We start from the raw sequence: 14,828 nt of genomic DNA on the forward strand, positions 1-14,828 counted from the left end.
GGATCAGGTTGGGATCATTGCATTGTTCACTTGGTACTGTAAAAATACATATCAAAACCAAACTTTTTACTCTAACATGCAACAGGTGTGTAAACCAGCCAGATATGTGAGAATTTAGGGAGCAGAAGGACAAGCCAGTTCTAATGACATCATGTTCTCATATACGCCCTGCCATGCAGCCAGCAGGTTCTGGGCCTGTTTCCAGAATTAAATGTAAAGGAAATACTTGGAGAGGGTATGGTTGTGACTTCATAGATTTTGTCTGATTTTGCAAGAAGTTTGCTTCATGCACAATGGCAGTATGTAGTAAATGTCAGATATATGTGCGCCTGAAACACGTGCTTTGTGTTAGAGGAGCAGAGGCTGTGCTTCATGACATGGTAATTATTTCTTGAATAGGACAGGACTGATTTCTGAAGGATGGCATTCATAGATTCACAAAAAATGGTTACTGATGAAATACCAGTTGTTCTATAGCTATAAAGATAGATGGTGAGCTAGTGTATTTAGGCACCGGGGCTGGAGAATGATTTTGGTGGCAACATACTGATATGATGTCAAAAGGAGAAGGCTGCAATGGGCAAGGAAAAGCAGGAGGACACACAGGAAGAAACAGGAGAGAGGACAGAAAAACAAACAATGAAAAAACTGGCTCCTGAAGTTGTTTGGAGACCAAAGAATAAAAGTACAAACACTGTATGTTGGAAGAATATTAGCCTGAAGTCTTTCCCATTTCAGAAATACAGAACACCTTCAAACAAATGAAGCAGAATATAGTTGACATCAACGTAAACCTTTTATTGCCAAAATATTTGAAAACCAATCTGGAGTATAAAATATTATGTTGGATATATTGCACTTATTCAGAAGAAAAAAAATACAGTTTTATTCTAGCCTTTGGAGGTACCATTAGAGCTGATATGATGTTATATTAAAATAGTAGACACATAGGAAAACTAGTCCTGTTGCCTCTTCTGTATAGTAGTGTTTATATGAACAACCTTTGAGAAATGTAGAATGATTTTTATTCTCAATTGTTGTGTGTAAAAAGGTTTAATGATATTAACAGTTAAACCAGCTGTTACTCTTTGTTTCACGGATAACTTTTTTAGCTGTAGGGTCGAACTCCCACTGCTTTGATCCATGGAAGAAGTAGAATAACCCTGGAATAAAAAAGTAAGGCATCACGGCATGAATAAAAGAAACAGGTTAATTCTGACAAAACAGGGAACATCACCTTTATACATGCAGGAGAGCATCTCACAGTTCTTTTGCAAGACACATCAATAACGACATTCACCCAGAATGTCCTCCAGAACTCAAGTAAGTCCTTTACAAATACGCCCATTTTACTTAAAAGCTCATTTCATTTACCTTTCTGTTGGAAAACAGCATCAACTCTCTGGCTAATTCCTGGAAAGTCATTGACTGTCTGTCTAGGATAACCCTTCTCCATGGACTGGCTGTTTTCATCAAACCTGAATTACATGAAGGGAGACATGTAATTTTAGAGTTTAGACATTAATTCTGCAAAGAATTAATTGGCTGCTAAAAGGTGTCCACCATCTCTAGTTTGACTGATTTGAACGGGGTTACAGAGAGTAAAGTTATCTACTCAGTCTTTCAACGAGGAGGATACTTGTTCGCTGATAAAGGCAAGCACATATCCCAAGAAGCATTTGGAATGAGAGAAAGTAAAGGAAGATACAAATTTTTGACAGCAGGGATAGGATTTACCTCCGTTAATGATAGCAGTGTGACAGGCAGTGCATGGAAACTGGCTAGGTTGATTCCTGCTACAAGGACTACACATACTTATTGCATGAATTTTCAACTCCTCTTAGACTTTGATACGATATTGTGCTTAGTCCTTTAATATCTGACAGATTTAGATGGAGGAAAGGAAGCTGACGTACTCCTAATACAATCAAGTTGTTCCTTACTGAGCCAGGACAATTTTTATGAGATGGGTCTGAATGTGGGGGCTTTTAGGAACCTCTCTGGAAAAACATGCAAGCAAACAAACACGCCTTTGTTTTACTTCTCCCTGGATACAAGAAATGCTTTTCACAGGGAAAAGAGACTGAGATAAGGAGTTACTAAGAAATCCGTGCTGTGGTTTTCTTGCATGCCTTTGTCATGTGACCAAGGCAGTAAAGTAGCAATTAAATATATTGTAAATACTCTTTCCAAAACTATCAAAAACCAAAGGACAGGAGATGACATGCAGCACAAAATCTACCTAACACTTTATGTCCCACTGAAGAACCCCCACAATTAGTCACAATAAAGTCTGTTTGACCCACATATGCTCCTGGTTGCCTGGAGAAGGCATTTACAGGAGTTGTTCTTGCACTCAGAGGGAATCTATCAGATTCCCAAAAATGTTTTTTTTTTTCTTCAGTTTGACTGGTATTTGGGTATCAGGACTCACGACCGTTTAAATAACATTTAGAAGAAGCATGTTGCAATTCCAGTGCTAACTGGTCAAAGAAAGGAAAATGAACTATCACTTCTGTCTCTCTAAACCAGATTAAATAATCTAGGAGTTTCCAAAAATCAGAGAAATTCTGCAGAAGCCAGCCCAGCCAGCCCTCTGCTGAAGTAGGTTTATCTTCAGATCTTTATTTTCTAGAGATACTTTTGTCTATTGTATTTGTAAACGTTCTCTACATGTCAGAGTTTTTTTAGCTTCCAGGCATAATGCATCAAAATGGATCTGTGTCTGGAATGGTTATTTCAGGACACCCTTAAGCTCTCAAAAGTCAAAGCTATATCCTTCTCCTTGTGCAGGAGTCAAAGATATTTCTATGAAAAGTAAGATTGCTATAATTATGTAATTACATATAATTACTTAAAAGTCTACTCTCTCTTTTATCACATAGACAATTTTAATTCTCTTCAAACTACATTGGAGTCAATCACAAGAAAATATTTGTCATTTCCTCTTACCTCCAGTATTTGTCACCTATGAAAAAGTATGTCTTCCCTGTATTTTTATTACAGACAGCTGCATCAATTTTCTTGACACCTTTAGGGAAGCCCAGTGCATGGATATTCTGTGGATAACCAAGCAACACCTGATATCCGCTGATAATCCAGAATTTATTGCCTATTGAAAAGAATTAAAATATTTATTTTCACCTGTGATTTTCAGAAACTAAAAGGAAAAATGAGCTCCCTTAGTGTTGGTTGTAGGAAAAACAAAATGTCATGATGTTTTATTTATTTATTTGAGAAGTGAATTTTATGCACATAGAGCTACCCTTTCTCCCTCCTAGCCTCCCTAAAAATTAGAAGTAAGAAAAATGTGAAGAAAGTCTCATACTTCACCTTTGAAAAACAGGATCTGATCTTTCATGTTCTCATACACAGCTTCAATACCAGGTGGCAGAGTTGGCCAGAAGGTAGAAATTAATTCATGCTCAACTTCTGAATTATCAGGATAGACTCGCCATAAGTGCCTGATTTAAATATGAAACAGTTCTTGAAGCAAATAATTAACCACAGACATTTCTATATATGTATAAGAATGTGAACGACATCATGACTTACAAGCTGTTTCTTGTCAGTGGAGCTACCTAGGTCGATGTGTCAGAAAGGAAAACACTCCCCTCAATGGGAAGTAAAAGGGTTTTTTAATTCTGTCTTCTTTCTGGAGTTACCCTTCTTGTTGGTACTGATTGATTATGGGATCAGCTACAAGCAGCTGAAAAATTCAGGTTGTTTCTGTACCATATGGTAAGACAGTTATAGGATCCCAGATAAGCTTGACTGTAAGCTGTTCCCTATGTGATTTACCCAGATGACTTTGGGCTTGAGCAGGTGACTGAAGGATAGATTAGCCCAACTATATGGTAGAACATACGACCTTCTTAGAAAATGGTTGTATCATTTAGTTAAATATTACTTGGCATAACCATCTATACATCTAGGAATGAAGCTTTATTGTGACTGAGATGGTTTATTGGGAAAAATTAAGCATTTTTTTTCAGGGCATCCTGTAAAAATATGAATATAACACATATCTGCTTAAAGTTTTATTTCCATGAACAGAAATCTATCCATTTGTCTCATAAATCCCATAATCGTAATCATGCAAACCACTCAGTCTTTGTAGAAACCAAGAAACCTCATGGATACCAATGGCATATCAATATTTACCTGCCCTTTAGAAAAATGACTTCTCGTCGGAGTGTAGTTACAGCATTGAAAGACATCTGGGAGCCACAAGTCTTAGGTGAGGTAGGGGTGGCTGGCCTTTTATCTGGGGCATTTGGTGGAGATCCTGAGAAGACATTATGGGAAGAATACACCAAATTTAGAGAAACATTCAGGTTTTCATATATAATTGTATTTTAGATAATATGAGAAGACAAATATTTTTATAGTGAAACTCTGACAGAGATTATTTCTCTCCTGCTTACTTCTATTTTCAAGGCATGAATTTTACTCACCATAAATGGACTGTATGCCATTTATATCATCTGGAGAGAGGGGAAATTCGCTAGGGCTGATATAGGCATAGTTGGGGAACATCAAAGCCCTCTGGTCATTAGAATGTGAGAGACCCAGGGCATGGCCAAGCTCATGAGCAGCAACAAGGAACAGGTTGAACCCTTAAAAATGGATAGAGAGATGAGATCAGTCTAAGTATGGTCTGCAAATGGCTGATTTGAGAACAGCAGGACTATTGCTCAGTGGCAGTGTTCATAGAATATATTGAAATTCATGAGGGTATGCATATACATAAACATATTTTTTTTGTATAGGCGAGGCTTGTGTTCTTCCCCCACTAGAAGTGAGTGACTTTTGGCCCTCTTTCCTGCTGTTCTTTCTGTTAGCTACTGAATGTAAATGTGTGGCATGAGTAGTGTCTGGGGGTGAATGTGGGTGCAGCTCTGAGGAATGTCCTGGCAGGGTTTCCTGGCTGAGCTTAGATAGTGAGTCAAAACAAGCTAAGAGCTCTCGAGGGCAAGGATAGGAAGATGCACTTTGTGTTCACTGGAGATGCTGAAGTGTCACTCTGTGTATCAGCCTCCCTCCTACAAATCTGAGAAAGAAAGGTGAGATCATAAGTAGACAAGGAAAAATATAATGTTAGCAGAACAACTTCTTATCACTAGGACTTGAAAGAGTATGGTTTCTTTATAGCTTTGTAAAATAAAATATCTTTTTAAAATATGCTTATACATGCTTATTCCCAGTGAGATATATTAACATAATAAATGGATAAAAATGGAATTTCCTTTAAAATACATCCCTCCAAGTAACACGCCTTTCTCAGTTAGGAAAGAATGATCATCTGCCCTGCAGACCAAGAGCCAACAATGTTAACAGACTTAGTGAAGAACACAAGTCTGTGGCAGAGCAGAGGACTGGTCATCGATTGCCCAAGAAAGGCTGGCTGAAGCCAAGATATCCATTTCTCAAAAAATCAAACAAAGTTTCAACTTTTCCACACATATTTCCAGTCTTCCCCTCTCACAAGTCCTCCACGCTCTCCGAGTTCTGCAATGCCTGCCTTCTGGAGCTGTGCTGTTGAGAAACAGCAGCAAAACTGAGGTTGACCTGTTCAGTTCCAGTGTGGGGAAAACATTGCATTTTATCAGCATGACATGTCTGCTTCTCATCCTTCTCTTTTTTCCCACTACAATAAGCCCAGACTGTTTCTCCTCATGCAGTGCACTTACAGAACCTTTCTGTTTGCTAGCTCCTTGCTTTTCCTGCAGTGTAGCCTCAGTTAGCCTGCTGCAGTTATCCTATGCAATTTTCCATCCCCCAAACTGGATGAGATAAGGGTCTAAAGTACAACAGGGTGTATACCTTAGGCACAATGACAGCTGTGTCGTTGTGTATTGACAGATCTGTCAGAGGCAGTATGTGCTGTCTGGCTAGCCTGGAGATTGAAGGGAACAGACAGTTGAGCATTTGGTGCTCCCCTCTCTTCTGTCCTGGCTTCACACATCTGTAGTCAGCTCTACACACTGCATCTCAGCCCATGGGTTGCCTGAATGGCACATCCAGACTCCCAGCTCCTGGTAGGATGCTGAAATTGTTTAGAGAACTCTTTTTTGTATAAGCCTATCCTAGCTTATATTTGGACCTATTGTATTATCAGTGAAGACTCTTAATTATCACTGGTGGCTGTAATGTTTTCTAGGTAGTGGGAATCTCCTCTGAGGACTTCTGCAAGGCATGGTGTGTGGTAGTGCCAGGCTTGGTGCCAGGCTTTGGACAAAGTGAAAGCTTTTACCATATTTGTGAAACTCTGGTGGGCATGGGTCTTAGCAACCCCCAGGTAAGAGTGGCTCATGTCTGTAGCATTCATATTTGAAAAGGGTTGTCCTGTTGGTATCTTTACCAGCACTAAATAAGAACTAAAGTAGATCAGGCTGATTTATGTCATTGCAATTGTTATTTTTGCAAATACGGTTGGAGGATGGCCTGTAGTATCCTCAAACTGCTCTTGTGGTTAGTGTTGTGTTTCATCTGAGTCTGTATCTTCAGTTAAATAAAATCAGAAAAGAATTTACCCATCTGCATAACACTTCAGAAAGACCTTTTTACCTACCAGTTGACCCCATGGTCCAATCTTCATCCTCATCAAAGTGCACATCACCACCAAAACCATTGCCAGGTGGAAACGCATGACCAAGGACACCAAGAGGGCCATCAAAATAACGAGGACAACGTCCATGAGCTAAATAAGGTGATGTTGAAACAATACAAAGTTTATGTTACGACTGTTGCAAAATCGTCACATTAATTTTAACATTGGTATGCAGTCAGCGTATTACCTTTGGTCCCAAAAGCAATCATTATATCTGCTATTCCTTCATGAATACGAGTGAAAATCAGCGGAGTGACAGTGCTCCACACTTCGAATGCCTTATGGATTGCTTTATCCACATCCTCTTTGGTCATATCTGGTGTGCGGTTAACAATTCTATGGTTATGAGAGTTCAAGTATTAATACTTAGTGTCTGCAGAAAAAAAATCTCTAATATTGTCAAGATGATGAACAGAGATTCAGGTAATTAATTCAGCCTACAGTCTAATAGCTCCCAAGATTCATCTTGGATTGAGTGAGTTCAAGGAATGTGATAACCTGCCAAAATAGCTGCTCAAAGTCTGCAGCACAATGCGGTTTTAGCCTTGTCTGAAGCCAGCTGACAAAAAACCCCAAACCTGATTTTCTACACCTTTGTCTCTGCTCTAAGGCCAATTCCAGAACCATACATAAAGGCTACATGATGTAACCAATCATGCAATACTTAATTATATTTTTTCATAATAATACTTTTGTACATGATATCAGATTTTCTCAAAATAACCTTTAACCAGGAGGCCATCTCTTGAGCATGAGGAAAGTCATGTCCTTAGGCTCCTGTGACCACTAAACTGTTGGTCTTAGCAAAGTTTGAAGATAATGGGGCTTGTACAGGGTGCAGTGGGTATTTCTGTTTGGTCACAGAATATTTGTCAAGAATGGTAAATGACAAGCAAAATACTGTGATTGACTGAGCCCAAATCTCAGATCCCTCTCAGGAATATGCATAGCTAACAGTTGGGGAAAGAGAAACTTTTTTGTGTTCCCAACTGGACACAATTGCTGTAAAAGTTGTATTTAACTGTAACACATGTGAATACCCCCAAAACCAAAACTTTAATTCAAAAAAGCAGTTATTGAAATACTACCTGTATGTTAGCTTGTTTTTTTTCCATCCTGGCAGAGTAACGCCATAGAGACCCACATCGGGAACTCCACACCTGGGTTTCTTCATCATTTCCAATGTCTCAGTGTCTGGTTTTCCAGTCACTTTCAAACCAAAAAATTGTTGCATTTTCTGAAGTTTTTCAGATGTGGATTCAGCATTTGATTTCCATCCAAGCTGATTTGGATCAGGCTCAACAGCATAGAATTTATTTAAATAGTCCTAGTGAAAAAGTAAAGCAATTGCATTTCACATTTTGATATGTTCTTAAACAAATACCTTAGGACTAGTATTGTTTGTGTGCTTTGCTGGCAAAAGCATCTGCTTGTGATTTTGGAGCAAAACAGATGTTTTCCTGAGGATCATAGCTAAACAGAAACCTACATCATTATCTCTCTTATTTATTTGACATTTATAGTTTGTACAGATTAATTCCACTTTAGTAAAGTTTGGGCAGCAAAGTTTTGTGTAATAGCATTGTCTCAGAAAGACAGCAAACTGCTGTGTATCTGGGACATGCAGATTGTATCTAAAAAGAAAGAGCTCAAGAGATCTCAGATATGGACAATGTAGTTACCTGTACAAGCTTTGCATCTGCTTTGTTGTCTTTCTCTGGGTGTACAGAGAGAGCGTTAGAAACAGCTGCACACATTAAAAGCAAAAGTGAAAGATCCTTTGTTCTTATTCTCATCTCTGTCCTGGTAGGTGAGCAGTCTGCTTTCTGCTCCCTGTGCATCCTCTCCTGCATCCCAGTTTATATGGTACTGGGGTGCTTTATAGAGTCAGCTGTAGACTGACTCAGAGTTTATCATGTTCTGATTACCTCCCACATTCTATAACACTGCGCTGGCTGACACAATAAAACTTGATTAAACCCATCCAATTTCACAGACATCTGAAGTCAGTTAGCACTTGAATACTCCAAGCTGCTTGGTTACTATTTCAAAACTGTCACTCAGTTTTAGTTATTTGACACTGAATTTTAGTGATCCTCAGCAATTTCATGGCAGATCAAATGGATAAATGCAAAACCTTCCAAGTTGTCCAGACCCAGCTGTGTGAAATGTGGCCCACGGATGTATGGGGACTCTTCAGAATTCTCAGCCTAGAAAATGGGAACTATGCACTGAATATGAACCCCAAATAAACAAGCAAACAAAAACCACTTTGGGAGAATTTACTTTAAGCAGAAACTTTTCTTTCTAAAATGATCCATCAAGTGAGACTTGGTGTTTTAGAAAATTGATGAAAACTCCAAATCATTTCCCAGCTCTTACCTACAAGTCTTTGAAAAGGTGTGTTCCCTTTAAATTATACTGGTGGAATACAAGATACAGATAAACTAAAAAGATTTTACCCTATAAATCAAGCCTAAGGAATGTGGATAATCTTATATCTCTGTCTGTATTTACCTAAAATATTTATGTATGTATGTATGTATGCATGCATCTGTCTGTCTATCTATCTATCTATTTATCTATCTGCCATTTCATCACAAAATGCTTCTTCAGTTTAACCACATTAGCCACAGGGGATGTGATTATTTCCTGTCTTAAGTAATTCAGAATAAAGGAAGTTTCAGGACTTACACAAGCTGTGACAAATTATGGGATTTCACCCTGTGCTGGGCAAGCACCTTCCACTGGTGGCAATTGGAGCTGAAGGTGTGTGGTGCCTTAGAGGAGCTCTGACAGCATGTACTCAACTTTTACAAAACAGTTGTAAGAAATACCCTTTTTCAGGAAATCCTTGCTTCTGAGTTTTTGCTTTTTTTGTGGTCACTTTGCAACCAGCTTTTCTCCAGCTGGAGGTATTAATGATGAATTTTCTACCCCAAATTTCACAATATAGACTTGTTAGATCAATTTATTCCCTAGTGGCATTTCTTAGCTACCAAGAAATACCCCCTCCCAAAACCTCCCAAAACCTCCCAAAACCCAAACCAAACAAAAAGCCCCCACAAGCAAAGAAAACCAACCAAACAAGCACTTCCCTTAATTTGCTTTTATCGCTGTATTGTAAGGTAAGATCTGGATCCTATTCAGTTCTGTAACTGAAATAAAAACTGACAACGATTTTTCTAAGATGGAGAGCTCAACTGAACTGAAAATGGCAATGACGTGTGTTTATGCACAAATACAGACTTTCTTTTTTGAGATTCACTTCCTGTTTTTAAATGGATATATTTATTTGTCTCAAAGTTTTTGAAGCTAGAAGGAATGACCATGGTGCTTTCATCTGACTGTAGACATGGCATCGGTAACAAAAGACAAAACCCCGTCCCATAGCCTTTGCACCACCAAGTATACTTTCTAGTGGCATATATTTGGAAAACATGTTTTGGCCGATATTAATTCAATTTTGAAAAAAAAATCAAGGCAGCACTGTGAGCAGGTTTGATATGAATTGGGAAAAGTGGTTGTCTTTTTTCAGCTGTGGTTGACCATCAGATCCCCATAGCTGTCTGCTCTCTAGCAGTGGAAGGATAGAGACAATGAGAGCAGTTAGATTAAGATTAGTTGCACCTAACTTCATACATTTATTAGCTAAGCATTCTTCTATAGAAAAATGGAGAAACACATATCTCTGGAGAGTGATTCAATCAGCTGTCTTAGAATAGGATGAACTGGCCTTGAGAGCTGCTCTCTGTCTTCACTGAATGTAGAGAAGCTTAAGCAGCTAATTTAGACTACATTTCTAATTTCAGTTAACAGCTCATGCTACATTAGTGTTTGCTTAGAAAACATTTGAGTGTCAGATGATGGAGGCCTATGTCACTCAAAATACAATTAGGGTTTTGAAACTTGACCACCTACACAGCATAGTGGCCAGTTCCCATGGCCCACAGGAGAGAGGCCTGAACACATATTTTTGCAAGTGAGTTTTCACAAGTAGACCTATAATTGGCCTTGAGGTCTGGGAAAAGAAGAAGCTGTATATGCAGCTGCTGGTTATGGTTTCATAATGCTTGCCTTTGACATTGGTTAGAGTTGGTGGATGTTGATCTACCTCGTGACTCCTTTTCTTGTCCTAGAATTGGTTTATACAGACTGCAGTAATGTGACCTGTGTTTTAACCCAGAAAGGTCACTGCCTCTCCTCATCACATCTCTAGCACCAAGTGAAGCTACACTGCTGCATCATGGTGATCCTAATGCACCACCAGCAGGGATCCAGCTTTCATAAGTGTTCACAACATGGGTGTCTGTATGTGAATTAACTGCCTAAGACTGCATTATATCAATAGAAATCTAACCAATATGGTCAAATGGCATCTAGAGAGCATTTCATCTGACCATAGGTAGGAAAAAACTTAGGATGATTTGTGCAGCTCTCAGGAGCTCACCAAATATCTTGGCCAACACTATAGACTCTGAAGAGAGCCTGAAACTGAGATCACATGAAAACACTTAGGCTGCAATTAAGCTGCCTAAACAGTGATTTGTTGTGCTTTTGAGGCAGTCTAGAGTATGTGAGACAATGACACAGGCCTGGTGGCTGTGACCCAGGGCATAGAGAGGACATGTGGCTTCTAGACCTGTAGTTGAAGGCCAACTGAAAATACTCAGGGGTGTTAACAGCACTAAATACTTGTTCAAGCAGCTGAACTGAACCACTACTTTGTAGGCTCAATCCTACCATAGAGTCAACAAAGCTGAATCATTACTCAGCTTAAGTGAAAAACATGGGCCAGTGGCAAAAAGTTAAAATAATGTGTTTGACTCTTTGCAAACCTTTAGCAAAGAATGCAGCCTGTGAGGACAGGATTCAACCACCTGAACACAGGTGCTGAGGGACAGTGGGACAGCTATGGGACCTTAGAAAGTGCTGGTCTCCCAGAAGCTGGTCTCTCCATTTCGTACCTGCATGGGTGACTTGGATTCCCTACAGCACCCCAAATGCACTAAACATGTTTAGGGAATTGGATTCCTGCCTGGCAAATCTGTCTCAGTTAATAACTGTATGGGCTATGACTACGCACAAAACCAGTTACCAGACACTAGGGAGTGGTACAGTACTCTACCATAGCACAGTAATTAGCAAATAGGACCTTAAAGTTATCAAAAATGAGTAAGAAAATGGCAGGTGACTGTGTGGACTGAGCTGGAAACAACACTTAGATTCAAAATTACTTAAAGTGGTGATTGTGCCTGCAGGTAGGCAAGAGCTGTCAGAATCATACATGCCCTCCTCGTGGGATGAAGTAATAGCCATGCTCACCCAGACAAAGGAAATTTTCACTAACATAAGTACAGGGAATACTTCTCACAAAGAAATCACCTCATTTTGAAATGTCTGTCTTCCTGTTCAAGAGAAATATGCAAAATAAATTAAAAAAAAGTGTTCCTGGCAACTAAAAATCAGAACTTCACAGAATACCAAAAAGCATGGACTAAAAATATGCTATAAGCTTAATCTTCTCTTTAACTTCTTCACCTTCCATAGCTTGTAAATTACACTTTTCTCTCTCTTTCCTCGAGAACATAACCATCTCCTTAACCCTTTTCTTCCATTTAGCACTATTTCTGCTCCATGAGTACTCACCACTATTTTTGTATAGAGAGGGATTAGTGTACTCCTCTAAGTCTGAAGAGCTGTTTTGTCATTGTCTTGAGACCTTCTGCTCTTGCTTCATATCTGAAGAGAACATATGTCCTCAATTTTTATTTTTTTTTTACTATATAATTATTCTAATAAGAAATACTATCTTTCCCTGTAAACCTTGTGTTATGTTTGTAGACCTTCTCTGCTAAACCAGTATAATCAATTTGGATATATATGCTTTTAAAACAATTTTTGATTTGTCATTGGTAGTTCAGTAGCACTGGCTTACACAAGAAAATATTGTTAAATAAAATTGCTACTAATGTTTTGAATTACAGAATCACAGAATCCCAAGGGTTGGAAGGGACCTCAAAAGATCATCTAGTACAACCCCCCTGCAAGAGCAGGGTAACCTAGAGTACATCACACAGGAACTTGTCCAGGTGGGCCTTGAATATCTCCAACATAGCAGACTCCACAACCCCTCTGGGCAGCCTGTTCCAGTGCTCTCTCACTCTCACAGTAAAGAAGTTCTTCCTGATGTTAACGTGGAACCTCCTATGCTTCAGTTTACACCCATTGCCCCTTGTCCTATCACTGGATATCACTGAAAAAAGCCTAGCTCCATCATCCTGACACCCACCCTTTACATATTTGTAAACACTGATGAGGTCACCCCTCAGTCTCCTCTTCTCCAAGCTAAAGAGACCCAGCTCCCTCAGCCTCTCCTCATAAGGGAGTTGTTCCACTCCCTTCATCATCTCTGTGGCTCTGCGCTGGACTCTTTCAAGCAATTCCCTGTCCTTCTTGAACTGAGGGGCCCAGAACTGGATGCAATATTCCAGATGCGGCCTCACCAAGACAGAGTAGAGGGGGAAGAGAACCTCTCTTGCCCTACTAACCACCCCCTTTCTAATGCACCCTAGGATGCCATTAGCTTCTTGGCCACAAGGGCACATTGCTGGCTCATGGTCATCCTCCTATCCACCAGGACCACAGGTCCCTTTCCCCTTCACTCCTTTCCAGCAGGTCAACCCCCAACCTGTACTGGTACATGGGGTTGTTCTTCCCCAGATGCAAGACTCTACACTTGCCCTTGTTGAATTTCATCAAGTTTCTCCCCGCCCAACTCTCCAGCCTGTCCAGGTCTCACTGAATGGCAACACAGCCTTCTGGTGTGTCAGCCACTCCTCCCAGTTTAGTGTCATCAGCGAACTTGCTGAGGGTACACTCAGTTCCCTCATCCAGGTCATTGATGAAAATATTAAACAGCACTGGTCCCAGCACTGACCCCTGAGGGACTCCACAGACCTCCAGCTAGATTCTGTGCCATTGACCACAACTCTCTGCCTTCTTCCTTTCAACCAGTTCTTGATCCACCTCACTGCCTGATCATCAAGCCCACACTTTCTTGGCTTATCTATGAGAATGCTGTGGGGGACAGTATCAAATGACTTACTGAAATCAAGAAAAACCAAATCTACTGCTCTACCATCATCCCTCCACCTAGTCACTTCCTCATAGAAGGCTATAAGGTTGGTCAAACATGACTTCCCCTTCATAAAACCATGTTGACTGTTCTTAATGACCCCCTCATCCTTGATATGCCTAGAGATGGAGTCAAGAATAAGTTGTTCCATCACCTTTCCAGGGACGGAGGTAAGACTGACTGGTCTATAATTACTTGAGTCTTCCTTCTTGCCCTTCTTATAGACTGGCCTGACATTTGCCATTTTCCAATCCTCAGGCATCTCTCCCGTTTCCCATGACTCACCAAAGATGATGGGGAGTGGCCTAGCAATGACCTCTGCCAGCTCCCTCAGCACCCATGGGTGCATTCTATCTGGACCCATTGATTTATAGATGTCCAGATTGCATAGCTGATCCCTAACTCAATCCTCATCTACCAAAGCAAACTCCTCCTTTGTCCTGACTCCTTGTGGGGCTACAGGAATCTGGGGCCCTTGGGGAGAATCTGCAGGAGTAAAGATAGAGGCAAAGAAAGCATTCAGCACCTCTGCCTTCTTTATATCCTCTGTCTCCAGGGCACCCACCTCGTTCAGCAGTGGGGCTATATTGCCTCTTGTGTTAGTTTTATTTGCTATGTATTTGAAGAAGCCCTTTCTATTGTCCTTAACCCAACTAGCAAGATTAAGTTCCAAGCAGGCCTTAGCTGTCCTAATTGCCTCCCTACATCCTCTAACAACTGTCCTATATTCCTCCCAAGTGGCCAGCCCCTCTTTCCATAATCCATAGATTCTCTTTTTCCACTTGAGTTTGCCTAGCAGTTCCTTGTTTAACCACACTGGTCTCCTAGCTCCCTTACTTGATTTCCTACCCATTGGGACGCTCTGATCCTGAGCTTGGAAGAAGTGGTCCTTGAATGCTGACCAACTATCATGAGCCCCTTTACTGCCTAGTACCCTTTCCCATGGGACTTCCCTTAGCAGTTGATTTAAGAGGCCAAAGTTGGCCTTCGGAAATACAGAACTGTGGCCTTGCTAGGTATTCTATTCCTCCCACACATTTTTTAGTGTTTGGAAGCTAGACTTGGCTCTTTAGTATT

General features: G+C 40.3%; 1 protein-coding gene across 1 annotated transcript; it reads right to left on the reverse strand.

The window, feature by feature from the left end:
* Positions 1-954: 954 nt before the first annotated feature.
* On the reverse strand, positions 955-8,455 carry LOC101880487 (matrix metalloproteinase-27). The gene is made up of 10 exons (XM_005149719.3): positions 8,296-8,455; positions 7,702-7,940; positions 6,801-6,949; positions 6,575-6,703; positions 4,458-4,619; positions 4,165-4,288; positions 3,334-3,464; positions 2,953-3,112; positions 1,375-1,478; positions 955-1,163 (listed from the first exon to the last, which is right to left on the reverse strand). The coding sequence occupies exons 1-10, from the start codon at positions 8,452-8,454 to the stop codon at positions 1,063-1,065; spliced, it is 1,458 nt and encodes a 485-aa protein (XP_005149776.2). The 5' UTR covers position 8,455; the 3' UTR covers positions 955-1,062.
* Between the last annotated feature and the right edge of the window lie 6,373 nt (positions 8,456-14,828).

Source organism: Melopsittacus undulatus, chromosome 2 (assembly GCF_012275295.1).
Source record: "Melopsittacus undulatus isolate bMelUnd1 chromosome 2, bMelUnd1.mat.Z, whole genome shotgun sequence".
NCBI classification, from domain to species: domain Eukaryota; kingdom Metazoa; phylum Chordata; class Aves; order Psittaciformes; family Psittaculidae; genus Melopsittacus; species Melopsittacus undulatus.